This window comes from Rhinichthys klamathensis, unplaced genomic scaffold (assembly GCF_029890125.1).
Source record: "Rhinichthys klamathensis goyatoka isolate OS25496 unplaced genomic scaffold, OSU_Roscu_1.1 h1tg000654l_1, whole genome shotgun sequence".
Taxonomy (NCBI): Eukaryota; Metazoa; Chordata; class Actinopteri; order Cypriniformes; family Leuciscidae; genus Rhinichthys; species Rhinichthys klamathensis.
In genome coordinates this window covers 1,010,001-1,025,894 of record NW_026607098.1, presented here as the reverse complement: position 1 = coordinate 1,025,894, position 15,894 = coordinate 1,010,001, and the positions used below count along the sequence as shown (strand labels likewise).

Sequence of the window (15,894 nt, the reverse complement as noted above, 5' to 3'; positions counted from 1 at the left end):
AATGAAAATCTATTAAAAAAAGAATTAAAATCTATATAGACATAAAATAAAATAAAAAAAAAGACAACAAACACACTAAATAACTAAAACTTGTAAGTAAAATCACAACAAAAGTAAAGAATAATTAAGTGAAATAGTTTCTTAATAATACTAAAACAACACTGTATTTCAGCTAATATTGCATATTTTAGTTGTCAGGCTGATTCTGCCATAGCAGTTTTTTATCAGTATGAATCTAAAAAACATTGTATTTTAAGCTAAGGAATCTTGTTAGATGCTAATGATTACATGCTAACACACACATTGCTCGTACAAAGAGACACAATTGTGTGATGCTGAATGTCCAACACTGGCGTAGTTTCTTAATCATCAGTGAAGTACGTACTGTACTTATAGAAAAGCATGTGAGCCGGGAAGCAACCGTAGACTCGATTTAACCAAACAAGTGTTTCTCATGATAGTTCTGGCTCTAAATCTTGCTGCGTTTCAAGCCGTTGTACAGCATGTGGATAAATGTATAAACATAAACCTGTATGGTATATTAATACCCGAGCACACTAATGCACTTGATTGTTTGTGGTACTATATAAGCACTCAAGGCTTCAGTGGAAACACTCCTTACACACAAGTGTTTGGATAGCAGCTGATTCAGTGGCTCAATATTGAACGTATATGATCCTTCATGATGAGACTCTCTCTCTCTCTCTCTCTCTCTCTCTCTCTCTCTCTCTCTCTCTCTCTCTCTCTCTCTTTATTTGTCGTTCTGAAGGAGACACTCATGTGGTGAAACTCTACTTGAAATCGAGGGAAACGGGGCAGAAATTTGCCAGTGTGGACTTCACCTTCTACAACTGCAGCATCCACAGATCGTGAGTCCATTCTTCCTCTCGCTCTTTATCTCTGCTCTTCTCGTTTTACCCACTGGGGGGGGGGGGTCATATTTCTGTTGCCGTGGCAACCCGGTGCCGTGTTGATTGACAGTTATTCTCTTGAAAACAGACTGTGGTCACAATCCTACAGATAGTGGGACCCCCAGCTGAACATCTCAATGAATACACTGCACTGTGTGTGGGTGTGTGGGTGTGGGTGCGCGCTTCTAAGATGCTCCAGATGGGTTCAGACTCTTTTGGGAGGTCTGTGTAGTGTCTTATTGCAGGACAGATGAGCCAAAGCTGTCTCCAGAGATATAACGCAAACACACACACACACCTCAGAGTAACAGCATCTCAGATACACAATAGCTTCCATTACACTCACACACACTGACACACACACACACACACACACACACCATCAGCAGTGAGCTTTAAACTAGGTCACACGGCTCTTTCCTGATAAGACCAGCCTGTGCACTTGTACACACTACATATGAGTATTATCATAATTGGATAATCACATGCTTCTTTATTCAATACGTCCACATCTCGAAAAGCACAACAGCCATTAGAGGGTTTTATTTTCGGCAATAAAGTGTTTTTATGGACATTGTAGAGGCTTTGTGTAGATGATAAAAAATAAAGCAATAGGAAGTGTGTAAATTTCACAAAACCGTCGAGATCATTTCCAGGTCATATTTCACCTCCTAATCAGAAGAAAGAAAGAGGGGGATTTATTTTGCCAAAAGAAAAACAGCCTATTTATTCCATAGCAGTTGAAACAATTAATTTTGCACCCTCAAATATTATAATTTAGTAGTATAGTAAAAAAAAAAAAAAAAAAAAAACATACTGCCTTTTCTATAGGAAATGTATAGTTATATTATATTATTAATATATTTAAATATTTTTATATAGTTTATTATTATTATTATTATCATAGAAATATGATTTATATTTTATGTAAAGCAAACATCAAAGTTTTACTATGACAATCATTTGAGAATCACTATTGGTTATATATATATAATATATATATATATATATATATATATATATTTACATTCTTTCTTGCCCATAAAAAATAATTAGACAAGAAATAAAGTAATTATACAAAACTCAAAAGTTAAATGTTGCATTATGATAATAAATTTTTTTGATGTGCTTAATTTCCATGAAAATAATCAAATTGCAATGTAAAACATGTAAATGGTTTTAAAAATAATTTTCTTTATGCAAAATACAGTTTCTAATCTCTTTTCTTTTTGAGGAGAAATATGAGCTGGACGTTTCTCAGTGAGATTCACCCAGTGTGTCTGAGATGAGGCGTTCGGCTTCAGAACAGCCCAGCATCTTAATGTGAGAGGAGGAAATGAGTGTTAGGTTTCCGCCTGTGTGTGTGTGTGTGTGTGTGCGCGGGGGTTTATGTTGATCAGCGACCCGTCGGTGGGGGAAGAGAGCTCAGCGTGAGGGGCTTAAACCCGGAGACACCCTGAACCCCCCCCACTCCAGACGGCACGCGGATTAAACTCTCCCTCGGGATTGGTGCAGGGGTCAGGAAGAAAAAAAAAGGGCACATTTATTATCTTCATACCACTTATTTTAAGAAATCTCTGCTTTAAGTGAACCAGGTTAAATTTTACAGTTGGTGATAATGGATTGGTGGAAACATTGATGTAAAAGAATAGCAAATGGTCAGGATAGATGGAAAATTTAATGAAATGAGTTTAATGAAACTGATGGATGGACGAACATATGTTGAACTGTTTTGAGGCTCTGGGTCATGTCTAATATTCACAACCTATTAGTTCTGGAGCTTTTATAAAATTATCTATTGGAAATGTTTTGGAAAGGCATAATTTTAGTGTTCTTGTGGTTAAACAATCAATATGACTGCAATCATTATAACCCACATTTTGGGGTACACTTGATATTTGAAGACTTCAGTTTAAAAGAGGCCATATTATGCCCCTTTTCAAATTCTTGATTTTGTGCTAGAACAGGTTTTTCCTGCTTGAATGTTGATTATTTCCTCATATTTTACATTGTTGCGGCTCCTCTTTTCCCAGTCTGTCAGTAACGCTCTGTTTAGTTCCTGTCTCTATGAAGTCCCTCCTTCTGAAAAGCACACTGTGCTCTGATTGGTCGGCTGGATCAGTGTGTTGTGATTGGTAGAGCGCTTCGAGTGTGTTTGGGAAATGTCCCGCTCTTACCATAACTGCCAGTTTAACACACTACTAACTAACTCAACCAGGCCCGCCCTTTTATTCTGCGTATGAATTATTTAAATGAGGAATATTGTGACGTGTTCGTTCCTGAAAGAAACTCAAGACTACAATGGAGGCGTTTCAGGAGTTCAGAAACACTGATATAGAGAAGAGCTTTTTCATGCTCAAACAGCAACATTACACACTAAAGAAAGATGAACAAAAGCATAATAGGTCCTCATTACACTGTAATTAACCCATTACAGTCAGTACACAGTACAGTATGTTGAACATGCACATCTGTCCCTTAAGGAATATTTTATTCGTCTGTCCTGACTGAAGAATACTACACTGTGACATTTAAAGATATTCAGTCTTTACAGTCTTTATGTGTGTGTGTTCTTGCATATCTCAGACATGTTGTGTTTTCACCTGCATCCATTTGTTCTCCATCACGGCCACCCTCTCGATTTATTCACGCTGATTAGCAGATTATACGTCTCTGGAGATGCAGCATTAACAAACTGACAAATGGCGTCTCGATGGGGGATCATTACCTACACAAACACACACACTCTCAACCACATGTGCTTGTGTTTCCTCACGGGACTCAGAGACGCAACAATTACGCACCACAATCCTTTAGCGCTTTTGCTTAAAACATTCACAATGCTGAATGATTTAGATTTTTAAAGAAATTCATTTTTTGTTAACCGATAGTATCTCTCTCTCTCTCTCTCTCTCTCTCTCTCTCTCTCTCTCTCTCTCTCTCTCTCTCCTCTCTCTCTCTCTCTCTCTCTCTCTCTCTCTCTCTCTATATATATATATATATTATATATATATATATATATATATATATATATATATATATATATATGTGTGTGTATATAAGCATACGTTCATAAGTGTGTGTATATATGTATGTATATATATATATATATATATATGTGTGTGTCTGTGTGTGTATGTATATACTGTATATATAATATATACATATAATATATAATAATATACAATGTTTTTTCTGATTTATCTGATAACACCATCAGGTTAAAACCATTGTGAATGCTGCTCTCTTTAAGATACCAGATTTCATTAAGCAATCATTTCTCAACTCTGATTGGACCGCTGCTCTCAACGCTGCAGCTGATTGGTCAATTCGACCCAGTGCTTGAAACCATTCTGAGGTCAGAGCTCTTTGTCCTAAAGCATCAATTAATGTCACTGAGTGGACAAATTGCTGGACTTAATACTGAATAATTGAAACAAATGACTTGCAGAATTGCAGTCAGAATCCTCAGATGGTTTGAGTGTCTGAGAGAGTCAGCTGAGAGACGCTTCAATCTGATTAAAAATGAGCCGTTTCCACTAACGTGTGTGTGTGTGTGGTGTATTTTATGTTGCCATCTACATGTAGTGATTCACATAGTTCATTAGCTTGTATGAACGCAGTGCACTATTTTTTGTCTTTCTCTCTCTCTCTCTTTTCTTATCTACTCTTGTCAAGTTTTAATGGGAAATCCTCTTCTTTTTGATCTCTCTCTCTCTCTCTCTCTCTCTCTCTCTTTATGTCATCACTTTCTTAAACTGGAGACACCTAATAAAGTGGATCTTTGTGAGGGAGTGAGAGATTATTTCACACAGTTTCATGGGCAGAATGAGAGCATGCGAGGTCAGAGCGCAAGGACACACACGGACCGCTGTGGTTCTCGCTGTATAGTGTGTTTTTGGGGTTAATTCTGTGTGTGTGTTCTCTTCCAGGTGCTTGTCCTGTGTGAACGGCTCGTTCCCGTGTCACTGGTGTAAATACAGACATCTGTGCACGCAGAACGCCAAAGACTGCTCCTTCCAGGAGGGACGGGTGAACATGTCAGAGGTGAGAACGCATCACTTCCTAAAATTACTGATCTTTACTAGGGTTGGGTATCGTGTGCATTTTAACGATTCTGATTTGATTCCAATAGGGTAAAAAAAAAACAAAAAAAAACTTGCATATCATTCACATTTTGTCTTATTGCAAAGCATTTAATTGTGTCTGAATATCATGAACAAAAAATCAATAGGCTAAAAAACATTTTCGCAAGGAACGTTTGCCTGTGGTTTAAAAATACCCTAATAAACAACTAGCCTAACTAATATAAATTTCAAGCATTATTAAAGACAAGTAAACACTCAGCAATCCCAACAAATAGACACAACTGAACAAAGATACGACTGAAATAAACAGTGCTTTAAGATTATCAGGTATTCAGGAACAGAAACTGTAATACATTCTAAAATAACACTGCACTTTATAAATAAAATACACATAACAAATATAGTTACAAATGTTATTCAGTCAAGAACGAGTGAATTTCTCTTTCTTTTGTTGTTTGATTAGTGTTATTATAAAGAAGGCAGCAGGAATATTAGGCTGCTGTCACTTTAAGAGTTGCCCAATATACAGGTGAAACTTGAAAAATTAGAATATGGTGCAAAAGTTCATTTATTTCAGTAATTCAACTTAAAAGGTGAAACTAATATATTATATAGACTCATTACATGCAAAGTGAGATATTTCAAGCCTTTATTTGTGATAATTTTGATGATTATGGCTTACAGCTATGAAAACATTTTCACAATTTGGGGTTTTCATAAACTGTAAACCATAATCATCAAAATTATAACAAATAAAGGCTTGAAATCACTTTGCATGTAATGAGTTTATAAAATATATTAGTTTCACCTTTTAAGTTGAATTACTGAAATACTGAAGTTTTGCACGATATTCTAATTTTTCGAGTTTCACCTGTAGTTAGTTACACATGAAACTATATCACGGAAAACAGCGCGCGAGTCGTCTCGCGCTTGAATGGTTTAAAGTCATATATTGAAATGCTCACAAAGGAATTGATAAGAGGAATCGCAAATTTTAATTTTAAAACAAGTATTCGATTTTTGATTCCCAACCCCTACTCATTACTGTTCAAAAGTTTGTGGTCGGTGCGATTTTTTTAAAGTCTCTTCCGCTCACGATGCATCCAATCAAATCTGATGCATAAAATCAAGCCCTGCCCATTTTCCCTTATTAAATATCCCGTTTCAGTTGTAAATGCATCACACTTACAAGTGTTGCACAGTGCAAGTATAATGGGTTGCAAACTGCATTTCACATTGAGTTTAAACATCAAATATGTCCTGATTGACTTGAGATGTCATTGATTTGTTCTCGCTTTCACGGAGTTGACACTGGAAACCTGATGAATCCCGACTGGTTAGGACACTATTCGGCGTGTTTATCTCTCTCCTCCTCCTCCTACGTGTCCATCCTCAGATTTTCACTCACGAGAAACTCGATCTGTTACTGAACCGAGCGAGATAAGACGAGAGAGTCCGGTCATCATGCTCACTCATTGGCTGATGCAAGTCCGTTGGGAATCTCCCATGATTCTGTGTTTTAAAAGCCTGTATGCACTGGTTTCCTCTAATACACTCCAGATGTGTGAGTGAAGCGAGGGAGTGAGAAAGTCCTGGCACTAACGTGGGAGATTACATTATAGATGTGACGCCATGTCCTTCACAAACGCTGTACGGAGAGCGAGACAGGAGCAGGGAAGCAGGGAAGCAGGGAAGAACCGTAATGAGGAGAGGTGGAAAATAAAGCGAGGGCTCGGGAAGGAAAGGCGTTGGCGTGTGTAACCGGGTCTGTCTCTGCCAGCTGGACTGTTATTGTAGTTTCTCTCGTAGCAGCTGAAAGCACACGAGCATCACACGCGTCAAATAAGGTTCTAGAAGGTTCCACAGTCTCTCAGAACCCGGATGACAGATTCCAGCCAGGGTGATCATTAAAGAGACCCTTTTACTAAGTCTTGATGTTGTTTTTGTCTCTACTAGAACAGGTTTTCCTGCTTGAATGTTGATTATTTTCCTCTCTTCCCAGTCTGTCAGTAACGCCTTGTTTAGTTCCTGTGTCTATGAAGCCCCTCCTCCTGAAAGGCACAATGTGCTCTGATTGGTCGGTTGGACAAATAGTTTTCTTCCGGGAACGAACATATCACAATATTCCTCATTTAAAGGTCCCATATTGTACAACTTTCTGAAGTTTTATTTTACGTTTTGATGTCCTTAAAGGGATAGTACACCTCAAAATGAAAATTCTGTCAGTAATTACTCACCCTCATGTTGTTCCAACCCCCAAAACTGGCCGGCCCAAAAGTTATTAAAGACATCGTTAAAATAGTCCGAGTGACTACAGTGGCTCAATTTAAGTTTATCAAGTGACGAGAATACTTTTTGTGCGCAAAAAACAAACAAAAATAACGACTTTATTCAACTATTCATTTCCTTCTCTGTGGGACTCGAGATTTCAGGTAACTGCGCAAAGCTTCTAGGTTGTACGTCACACGCATCACACACTTGACCAGCGTCGGCCAATAGTGAGCTTGTGTGTGACGTACAACACAGAACCGTTGCGCTCGGACTATTTTAATGATGTCTTTAATAACTTTTTATCGTTTCGATCCCTTAAGAAGCCTATGGAGGAGTGATCCAGCTCTCAGATTTAATCAAAAATATCTTAATTTGTGTCGTGAAGATGAATGAAAGTCTTACGGGGTTGAACAACATGAGGGTGAGTAATTACTGACAGCATTTTCATTTTGGGGTGAACTATCCCTTTAAGAATATACATTTGACCATATATATAAAACCATCTCAATGTATTTTTACAGCTCCTTTCTCAGGAGCTCTGCCAAGAACAGGTCGATTTTGGCCTGTCTACTTAATATTCATGAGCATCACAATATTCCTCATTTAAATAATTCATACGCAGAATAAAGGGGCGGGGCCTGGTTGAGTTAGTCAGTAGTGTGTTAAACTGGCGGTTATGGTAAGAGTGAGACATTTCCCACACACGCTCGAAGCGCTCGACCAATCACAACACACTGTCAGTGTCACATGATCCTTCCATTATAATAGGCTAATTAAATGATTTTATTTACCTTCCAAAGCCATGTTTGACTCTTTTCACTTAACTTTGCACACGCATTTGTGTCTTCGGCACTGTGTTGTAGTTTGATACTTGTTTTGAGCAGAGCGTTTGTTCATCATGTGAGTAAAAGTAAAAGCAAGAATATATCAGCGGAGGCTTTGAGTCGGAGAAGATTTGAATCAGTGCAGCAGAAAGAGTCTGCGCTTCATTTTTAACACATGATTTGCTCTTACGGTGTCTGTTCCCTCACTTTTCCTGTCACGTCGCGCCGATATTCCTCGCGTAGGACTCTTTCCCTCTTCCGACCTCTTCTTGGGAGTGAGCGAACAACTAGACGACAAGTGACAGCTGGTTTAACTCGCGATGATAGAAGTGAACATTCATGAGTTGTATCACATACATGCAGTGAAACACGGCAGTCGTCATGACTACAGCACTAATTACAATCCAGAGAGACCTTGAAAACAGGTCACATGGCCTTTGATGTCACCCCTGACCCCATTACCCACAATTCTCTGCTCCAGTCCTGTCTTTTTAGTCTTTGTTCGCCCATTTTTTCTCTCTGCTCTGCTCCTTTCTTCTCGGTTCATATCCGCCACCCTGTTTTATCCCCCCCCCCTCTCTCTCTCTCTCTCTCTCTCTCTCTCTCTCTCTCTGTCTATGTAATATTCATCGCTGGGATGTATTGGGCAGCTGAAGTACAGATATAATCCACTTTGAATAATTAAACCAGAGGAGGAGAAGAGAGAGAGAGAGAAGGAGGTGCAGAGAAATGACTTTATCAGACTGATTACTTCCTCTCTTGTCTTCCCTCTCACTTTATTTGTTCTTGGCGGCCGGCACACATTCTCTCACGCTTTCCCCTCCCTCCATCGCTTTCATATTCATATGCACCTCTTCTTATTGTCGGCGTGTTGTCTCCCCTTCAGCCGGTGAGCTGCTGTCTACCTGGACTGTATTTTTAGGCCTTGTTGGCGCTCCGGATGCGGAGACGGCTCCAGGAGATATGCAGCTGGTCCTGCTGTCTCGTAAGATAACTCGTTTTGGGCGAATCACATTGTATCCTTCACAGAAAAGACTGTACCAGAATGCATTGTGGTGAATCATGAATCAAGTGCGAATGATCATATTCATGAGGTGTGCACTCGAATAACGCCAGTTTCACAATTACCGGTGGGAAATCTGGAGTTGAACAAAATCAAGTGAATCAAGTATTTGTTATTTTAGTGGTATTTACAGTATATACTACTATAGTATTTATTAATATTTTAAATAAGCTTGTATATTATCAATTTTCAGTTAAGTTTTGTTAGCTTTTAATGTTTTGGTGCATTTGTAATTTTTATTGGTATTGGTTTTTCTAATATTTCTGTTTAGTTTAATTTCATTGTCAGTTTTATTATTAATTAATTTTCAAAATTTTTATATTTCTATTTTGTTTTGTGCATAGTAGTTTTAGTTTATAAAACTAATTTAAATATTTCTATTTAGCTTTAATTCATTTATTTCAATTTTAGCTTTGTTTATTAATATTTTAAATTAGTAATTTCATTTTAGTTTGTTTTAGTCATTATGTTTTCATTAGTTTTAGTTCTTTAAATATTTCTATTTTCTATTTCTATTTAATTCATTTTTATTTTAGTTTTAGAACTTGTTTTATTTCCATTAGTTGCCAAGGAGGCAGTATTTCTAAAAAAGAAAAAAAAAACAATATGTTCTCTACGTATAAGTTAGTTTTCCATCTAATATTTATATATATATATATATATATATATTTTTTTTTTTCAGGTTTATTTCAGTTACTGATTTTAATAGCTTTAGTTTTAGTTAAAATTAACAAAACTGATTAGTATTGATCAAATAAATAAGTTGTAATTGTGCATTTCGATGGTACAATTAATTTATTCAAGTATTTTATACTGTTGTTAAAGAATAGCTATGAATTTGACAGAAAATACGGTTACTCTTTATTTATTTTAATTACACTGTCATTGTTACAGTGTAATTATATATTTAAGTATAATATTAAGCAACTACATGTACTTACTATAGGGTTAGGGTAGGATTAGGATTTGGTTGAGGTTTAGTTGCATGTAATTATGCATAATTAATTTACTGTTGTTGTTACTATGATAAGTACATGTAACATGGACACTGTAAAATAAAGTGTTACCGAAAATACTACTTATTAGTTTGAGTTTTGCTACGAAAGGCCCATTTTCTGTGCCAGTGCAAGAATCATAAAATCCTCCGAGCCTCAGTTAAGCACCGAATGCTCTCTCTTTGCTGTTGAAAAAAGCACCAAAAAGCTTATTGTCTTTGTCAATTATTGAAAAAGAGAGACTGCTAATTGCATCTCGCGTTTTCACTGACCAAACTCACATTTCCAAACTTGTAAGCAGGAGCTTCCCAAGGGATCCTGAAGGCAGCAAATCCATCCAAGATTAGCAGACAGCGCCTAGAGAAATGTTGGCTTTCTTCGTTTAATATGAAAAAGTAATTTAATTTTTCCCAGTGTATGCATGTGTGCGCTTTAGATGATCAAGTTATTAGTCGAGTAACATGCTAACGACAGACTACGTGTTAATAGAGTCTCGTGTTCGTCATACGTGTGCGATAGGAGTGTGTGTAGATGGGTAATCATACAGAAGAGCTCTGACATCTAAATGACGTTTGCTTTCCATTCAATTTAACACAGAAATATTTAAATGAGGCCATTTAATTTAAATAAATTGATTTTAAACATTTAAATTAGTTCAGCACACTGACTTGAGAATGATCAGTGGGTTTCTGATGGCCTTCTTGAAGTCGTATTACGGCTCATTTTCCTCTTATTGCGGGAGGCTGTTGTGAAAGTGGATTTTATGGTGCTTGAGCTTCGGGCCGCTGGAAAGATGTGAATGTGTGTTGCTCTGCCCTGCTTACTGGAACAAATATTAATGTTTTACGGTGGGAGATATGATAATTAAGGAGCAGATATGGCATTGTTAAAGGAAAACCAATTATCTTTGAACAGCTTTTGCTGCCGTATTAATAATGTATTGTGTTTGTGTGTGCACTACTGTTCAAAAGTTTGAGATTGGAAAGGTTTTTAATGTTATCAGAGAAGTCTCTTATGCTCACCAAGGCTGCATTTATTTAATCAGAAATACAGTAAAAACAGTACTATTGTGAAATATTATTAAAAACAAAAATTTCTATTTGAATATATTGTAACGTCGTAATGTATTCCTGTGATCAAAGCTGAATGTTCAGCATCATTACTCCAGTCTTCAGTGTCACATGATCCTTCAGAAATCACTCTAATATGATGATTTGCTGCTCAAGAAACATTTATGATTATGATCAATGTTTCAGATTTTTGCTGGTGACTTAAATATTAAATATCGGCAATAAATATTTTTCATGAAGCCAGTAATGACAACAACATAAATTCACAATTCTGAATTTATTCAATTTCAATTTGAAGACCACAGTTAAAACTACTAGGCTAACTAATATAAATTCAGTTTGATTCACATTAAACACAGACAACAGCAGGAATATTAGGCTACTGTCACTTTAAGAGCAAATGCACAGATCTAATTTACTGATACACATGAGTTTACTGTCTCAACTGTTTGTGTTCAGTTAAACGACATCGTTTATTAAGCCCCTTTCAAAGAAAATACACGGATAAAGTGACCCGGGATTGTTTGATTTTGGTTCATTCACACTGCCAGTGATTTTCCGGAATCAGAGAGTGTGTTCACACACAACCCGTAAAGACACGTGACATCGATGGGACATGTAATATCTCAGCCGCGTCGTAAGTTTGCTTATGAGCTGCGATTTCACGCTTGTGCATTTTTTTTCTCTGATTCGATCATAAACTAGCGCATTACGTAGCGTTCCACTAGCTGGCGAACGATCCCGGCTTCAGCGTCATCATTACGACACGGCGTCGATTACGGCTTTTGTTCACACAGGTCGCGTTCCGGGACTGAACACGTCAATGTTACTAGATCCCTAACCCGCCATCGATCCCGGGTCCAGTTTGCGTTCACACAGAAGGCGTTCTGGCAATTTCCCAGGATCAACACGCTGTGTGAAAGAGGCTCTAGTATACTCACTATTTTTTAACATCATTTTGTGTGAATTTGACCACTCAAGTGCAAGACGACGTGAAAGAGAGCTCAGTTTAGTACTCTTCCCACACAGAGCTCCTTTCGCATATTCTTGTGCTTGAATATTTAAATGATCAAGGCTTAAACTTTCGTGACGATGCAGCGCTGGCCCGTCAACTCTCCCGAGCGACGTTTGTCCACAGTCATGCATTGTTAGACTTCATAATAATGTTACCGGACAACTGGCGAGTGACACATTTTCATATACTTTTTGGCACATGGCGATTGTTAATTTTAGGCCCTGATTATGAATATTGCTTTTGATCAATTTAATGCATCCTTGTAGCCTGGGTTTCCCCATGCTGCCTTTGCGCGGCGCGATTTTATTCTCGCTGCTAGGTAGTCTGGTTGCATGGACCAGATTTTCGCCTCAGCGAGGGGACCAATCACAGAACGGGGAGGGAGCAGCAAGACGATGACGACGTCTATGTGACACACCGAAGCAGTTTGTTTATACCTATGGCATACCTGTCAACACTCCCGTTTTTCCCGGGTTTCTCCCGTTTTTTAGCCCTATCTCCCGGACCCCTCCCGGTTTGTTATTTTTCCCGGGAAACTCCCGTAATTTGCATGGCCCAAACTCCTTTATGAATAATCGGACCAATATGTTTGTCTAATGTTGACCAGTTGCCAGATTGTATTAAATGCATTATATTCACACAATCCACAGACCATTTACAATTTCAACCCGTTTGTCACCTCAACCTGGCAACCTATAACCCAGTTGCGCAGTCGCGGAAAGTTTAACCCGAAAGCGAGCCGATAGACATGATGGCAGGTGAAGGTGGTCTCCCCGCAATGAAACTGAAGTACATTTTGTAAAGCGTTGCTTCAGGAAGATTAGGGATAGCTCACAACTGAAGTTATTGCATGCAGAGGCCAGACAGACACACGGAGGCGATTGGCATCTCACAACTCGCACTTTATTCCCAAATCGAACTCGTGTAGCCTAACTGTCTGTCACACGTTCTACCGTCCACATCGTTACTTAATAAACAAAATAAGATAGAAATTAGCATCAAACAGAAATTAGCCGCATACATGGGGTGTTCGCATAGACAGTAAAAGGGGTGTTCGAGGCCCAAGGCACATACAATACAATACTGCCGACAGGTCAACAGGGAGCGCACAGCTCTTAAAGGCCCCCCCCCCCGCGCGCGCCGGAGAAATCTCCCGGATTTTGAAAACCAAATGTTGACAGGTATGGGACCTATGGATCAAACATGGCAGCAGACGCGAAGTTACCTTTAGATGCGGCCTTGGGTATTGTTCTAAGTAGTTTAGAACGCAAATAAATCTCGGACTCATCGTCTTCTTCCTCGTCTAATTTCTTTCGCTCTACATGCGTCATCTGGTATAATTGAAACGATTGGCTATGAGCTACGTACAGGCGCATTTGATAGACATTCGTAGCACCCAATAAACGGCTCTGGGCATTCATAAACCACGCCTCAAATACGAGAAAATGAACATGTGGTTCCCAGACTACGTCTCAATGAGACGTTAGCCAGGCTAGCATCCTTGCTGAATACAAATAAAACATTTGAAAGTAACACCCGAACGTCATTGGATATACTCAAGGTTTGCTTTCTGCAGAAGCCCTTCACAAATATTTATAGTTTCTACAATTTCCGTTGAACAGCAAAACATCCTTCCTGTTCTTTAAATATCTCGTTCCTCATTTCCATCTGTAAGGTTGCTGAAATTACAGGCGAGTGCGTGTCTGTCCGTCTGTGGTCATTTACGCTAAATAAGCACAAGACCGGAAACCAGCGCTGTCACCAAAAATACCGGATGACATCGGTAACACCAGGAGGTTCTGCTCTGCTTTGAGTCTTGACTCCTGGAGGATCCAGTGCTCTTCGTTTTATCCTCTTCATCTCAGAGACTCATAAGTGCTCCTGAACGCCACGCTGCATTAAGAGCTTCATTTATCAGACCGTCATCCAGAGAGAGCTTATGAGATCTTATTCTCCTCTTCCTCTGCTCTCTCTCTCCGTTCTCAGGTCTCCTAGCAGATTCACATCTGTAACACTGTTCTCATGGTCCATAACTAGAGCTTTTCTCTGTCTGTGGAGTGTCTTCTGTCCTTTGTCTTCTATTCTTTGTGCTTGTTGACGACGTGCAGCATTACTGATTGAATCATCTCATGCTGTATATAAAATACTGTTCAAAAGTTCTTTGACTTTTATTCATTAAGGACACATTAAATTGATCAGTAAAGTAACATTAAAGACATTTAGAACGTTCTAGAATGTTAGAATTAACTAAAAAAATTAAGTATCACGGTTTCCACTAAAATATTAAACTGTTTTAACATTTTCAATCATAAATGTTTCTTGAGCATCAAATCATCATATTACGTTTTTCAAATTCTAAAAATATTTCACAATATTACCATTTTTACTTTATTTTTCAGCCTTAATGAGCAGAAGAGACTCAAAATTATATGTTTTGAACAGAAGTTGAGTAAAGACATTTAGAACGTTCTAGAATGTTAGAATTGACTTTTCAACACTGTTAATAATCATAAATGTTTCTTGAGCATCAAATCATCATATTAGAGTGATTTCTGAAGGATCATGTGACTCTGAAGACTGGAGTAATGATGCTGAAAATTCAGCTTTGATCACAGGAATAAATTACAGTTTAACATACACTCACCTAAAGGATTATTAGGAACAGCTGTTCAATTTCTCATTAATGCAATTATCTAATCAACCAATCACATGGCAGTTGCTTCAATGCATTTAGGGGTGTGGTCCTGGTCAAGACAATCTGCTGAACTCCAAACTGAATGTCAGAATGGGAAATAAAGTTGATTTAAGCAATTTTGAGTGTGGCATGGTTGTTGGTGCCAGACAGGCCGGTCTGAGTATTTCACAATCTGCTCAGTTACTGGGATTTTCTCGCACAACCATTTCTAGGGTTTACAAAAAATGGTGTGAAAAGGGAAAAACATCCAGTATGCGGCAGTCCTGTGGGCGAAAATGCCTTGTTGATGCTAGAGGTCAGAGGAGAATGGGCCGACTAATTCAAGCTGATAGGAGAGCAACTTTGACTGAAATAACCACTCGTTACAACCAAGGTATGCAGCAAAGCATTTGTGAAGCCACAACACGCACAACCTTGAGGCGGATGGGCTACAACAGCAGAAGACTCCACCGGGTACCACTCATCTCCACTACAAATAGGAAAAAGAGGCTACAATTTGCAAGAGCTCACCAAAATTGGACAGTTGAAGACTGGAAAAATGTTGCCTGGTCTGATGAGTCTCGATTTCTGTTGAGACATTCAGATGGTAGAGTCAGAATTTGGCGTAAACAGAATGAGAACATTGGATCCATCATGCCTTGTTACCACTGTGCAGGCTGGTGGTGGTGGTGTAATGGTGTGGGGGATGTTTTCTTGGCACACTTTAGGCCCCTTAGTGCCAATTGGGCATGGTTTAAATGCCACGGCCTACCTGAGCATTGTTTCTGACCATGTCCATCCCTTTATGGCCACCATGTACCCATCCTCTGATGGCTACTTCCAGCAGGATAATGCACCATGTCACAAAGCTCGAATCATTTCAAATTGGTTTCTTGAACATGACAATGAGTTCACTGCACTAAAATGGCCCCCACAGTCACCAGATCTCAACCCAATAGAGCATCTTTGGGATGTGGTGGAAC

At 38.5% G+C, this 15,894-nt stretch overlaps 1 protein-coding gene across 1 annotated transcript in view; it reads left to right on the top strand.

Annotated features, from left to right (window-relative positions):
- Positions 1–762: 762 nt before the first annotated feature.
- plxna1b (plexin A1b) overlaps positions 763–15,894 on the top strand; it is a gene marked incomplete at its 5' end in the record, with an annotated part of 80,663 nt that continues 65,531 nt past the window's right edge. The window contains 2 exons of the mRNA XM_056241590.1: positions 763–869; positions 4,844–4,958. Of these exons, the coding sequence (XP_056097565.1) occupies positions 763–869; positions 4,844–4,958 (222 nt within the window). The remainder of the gene's footprint in view (positions 870–4,843; positions 4,959–15,894) is intronic.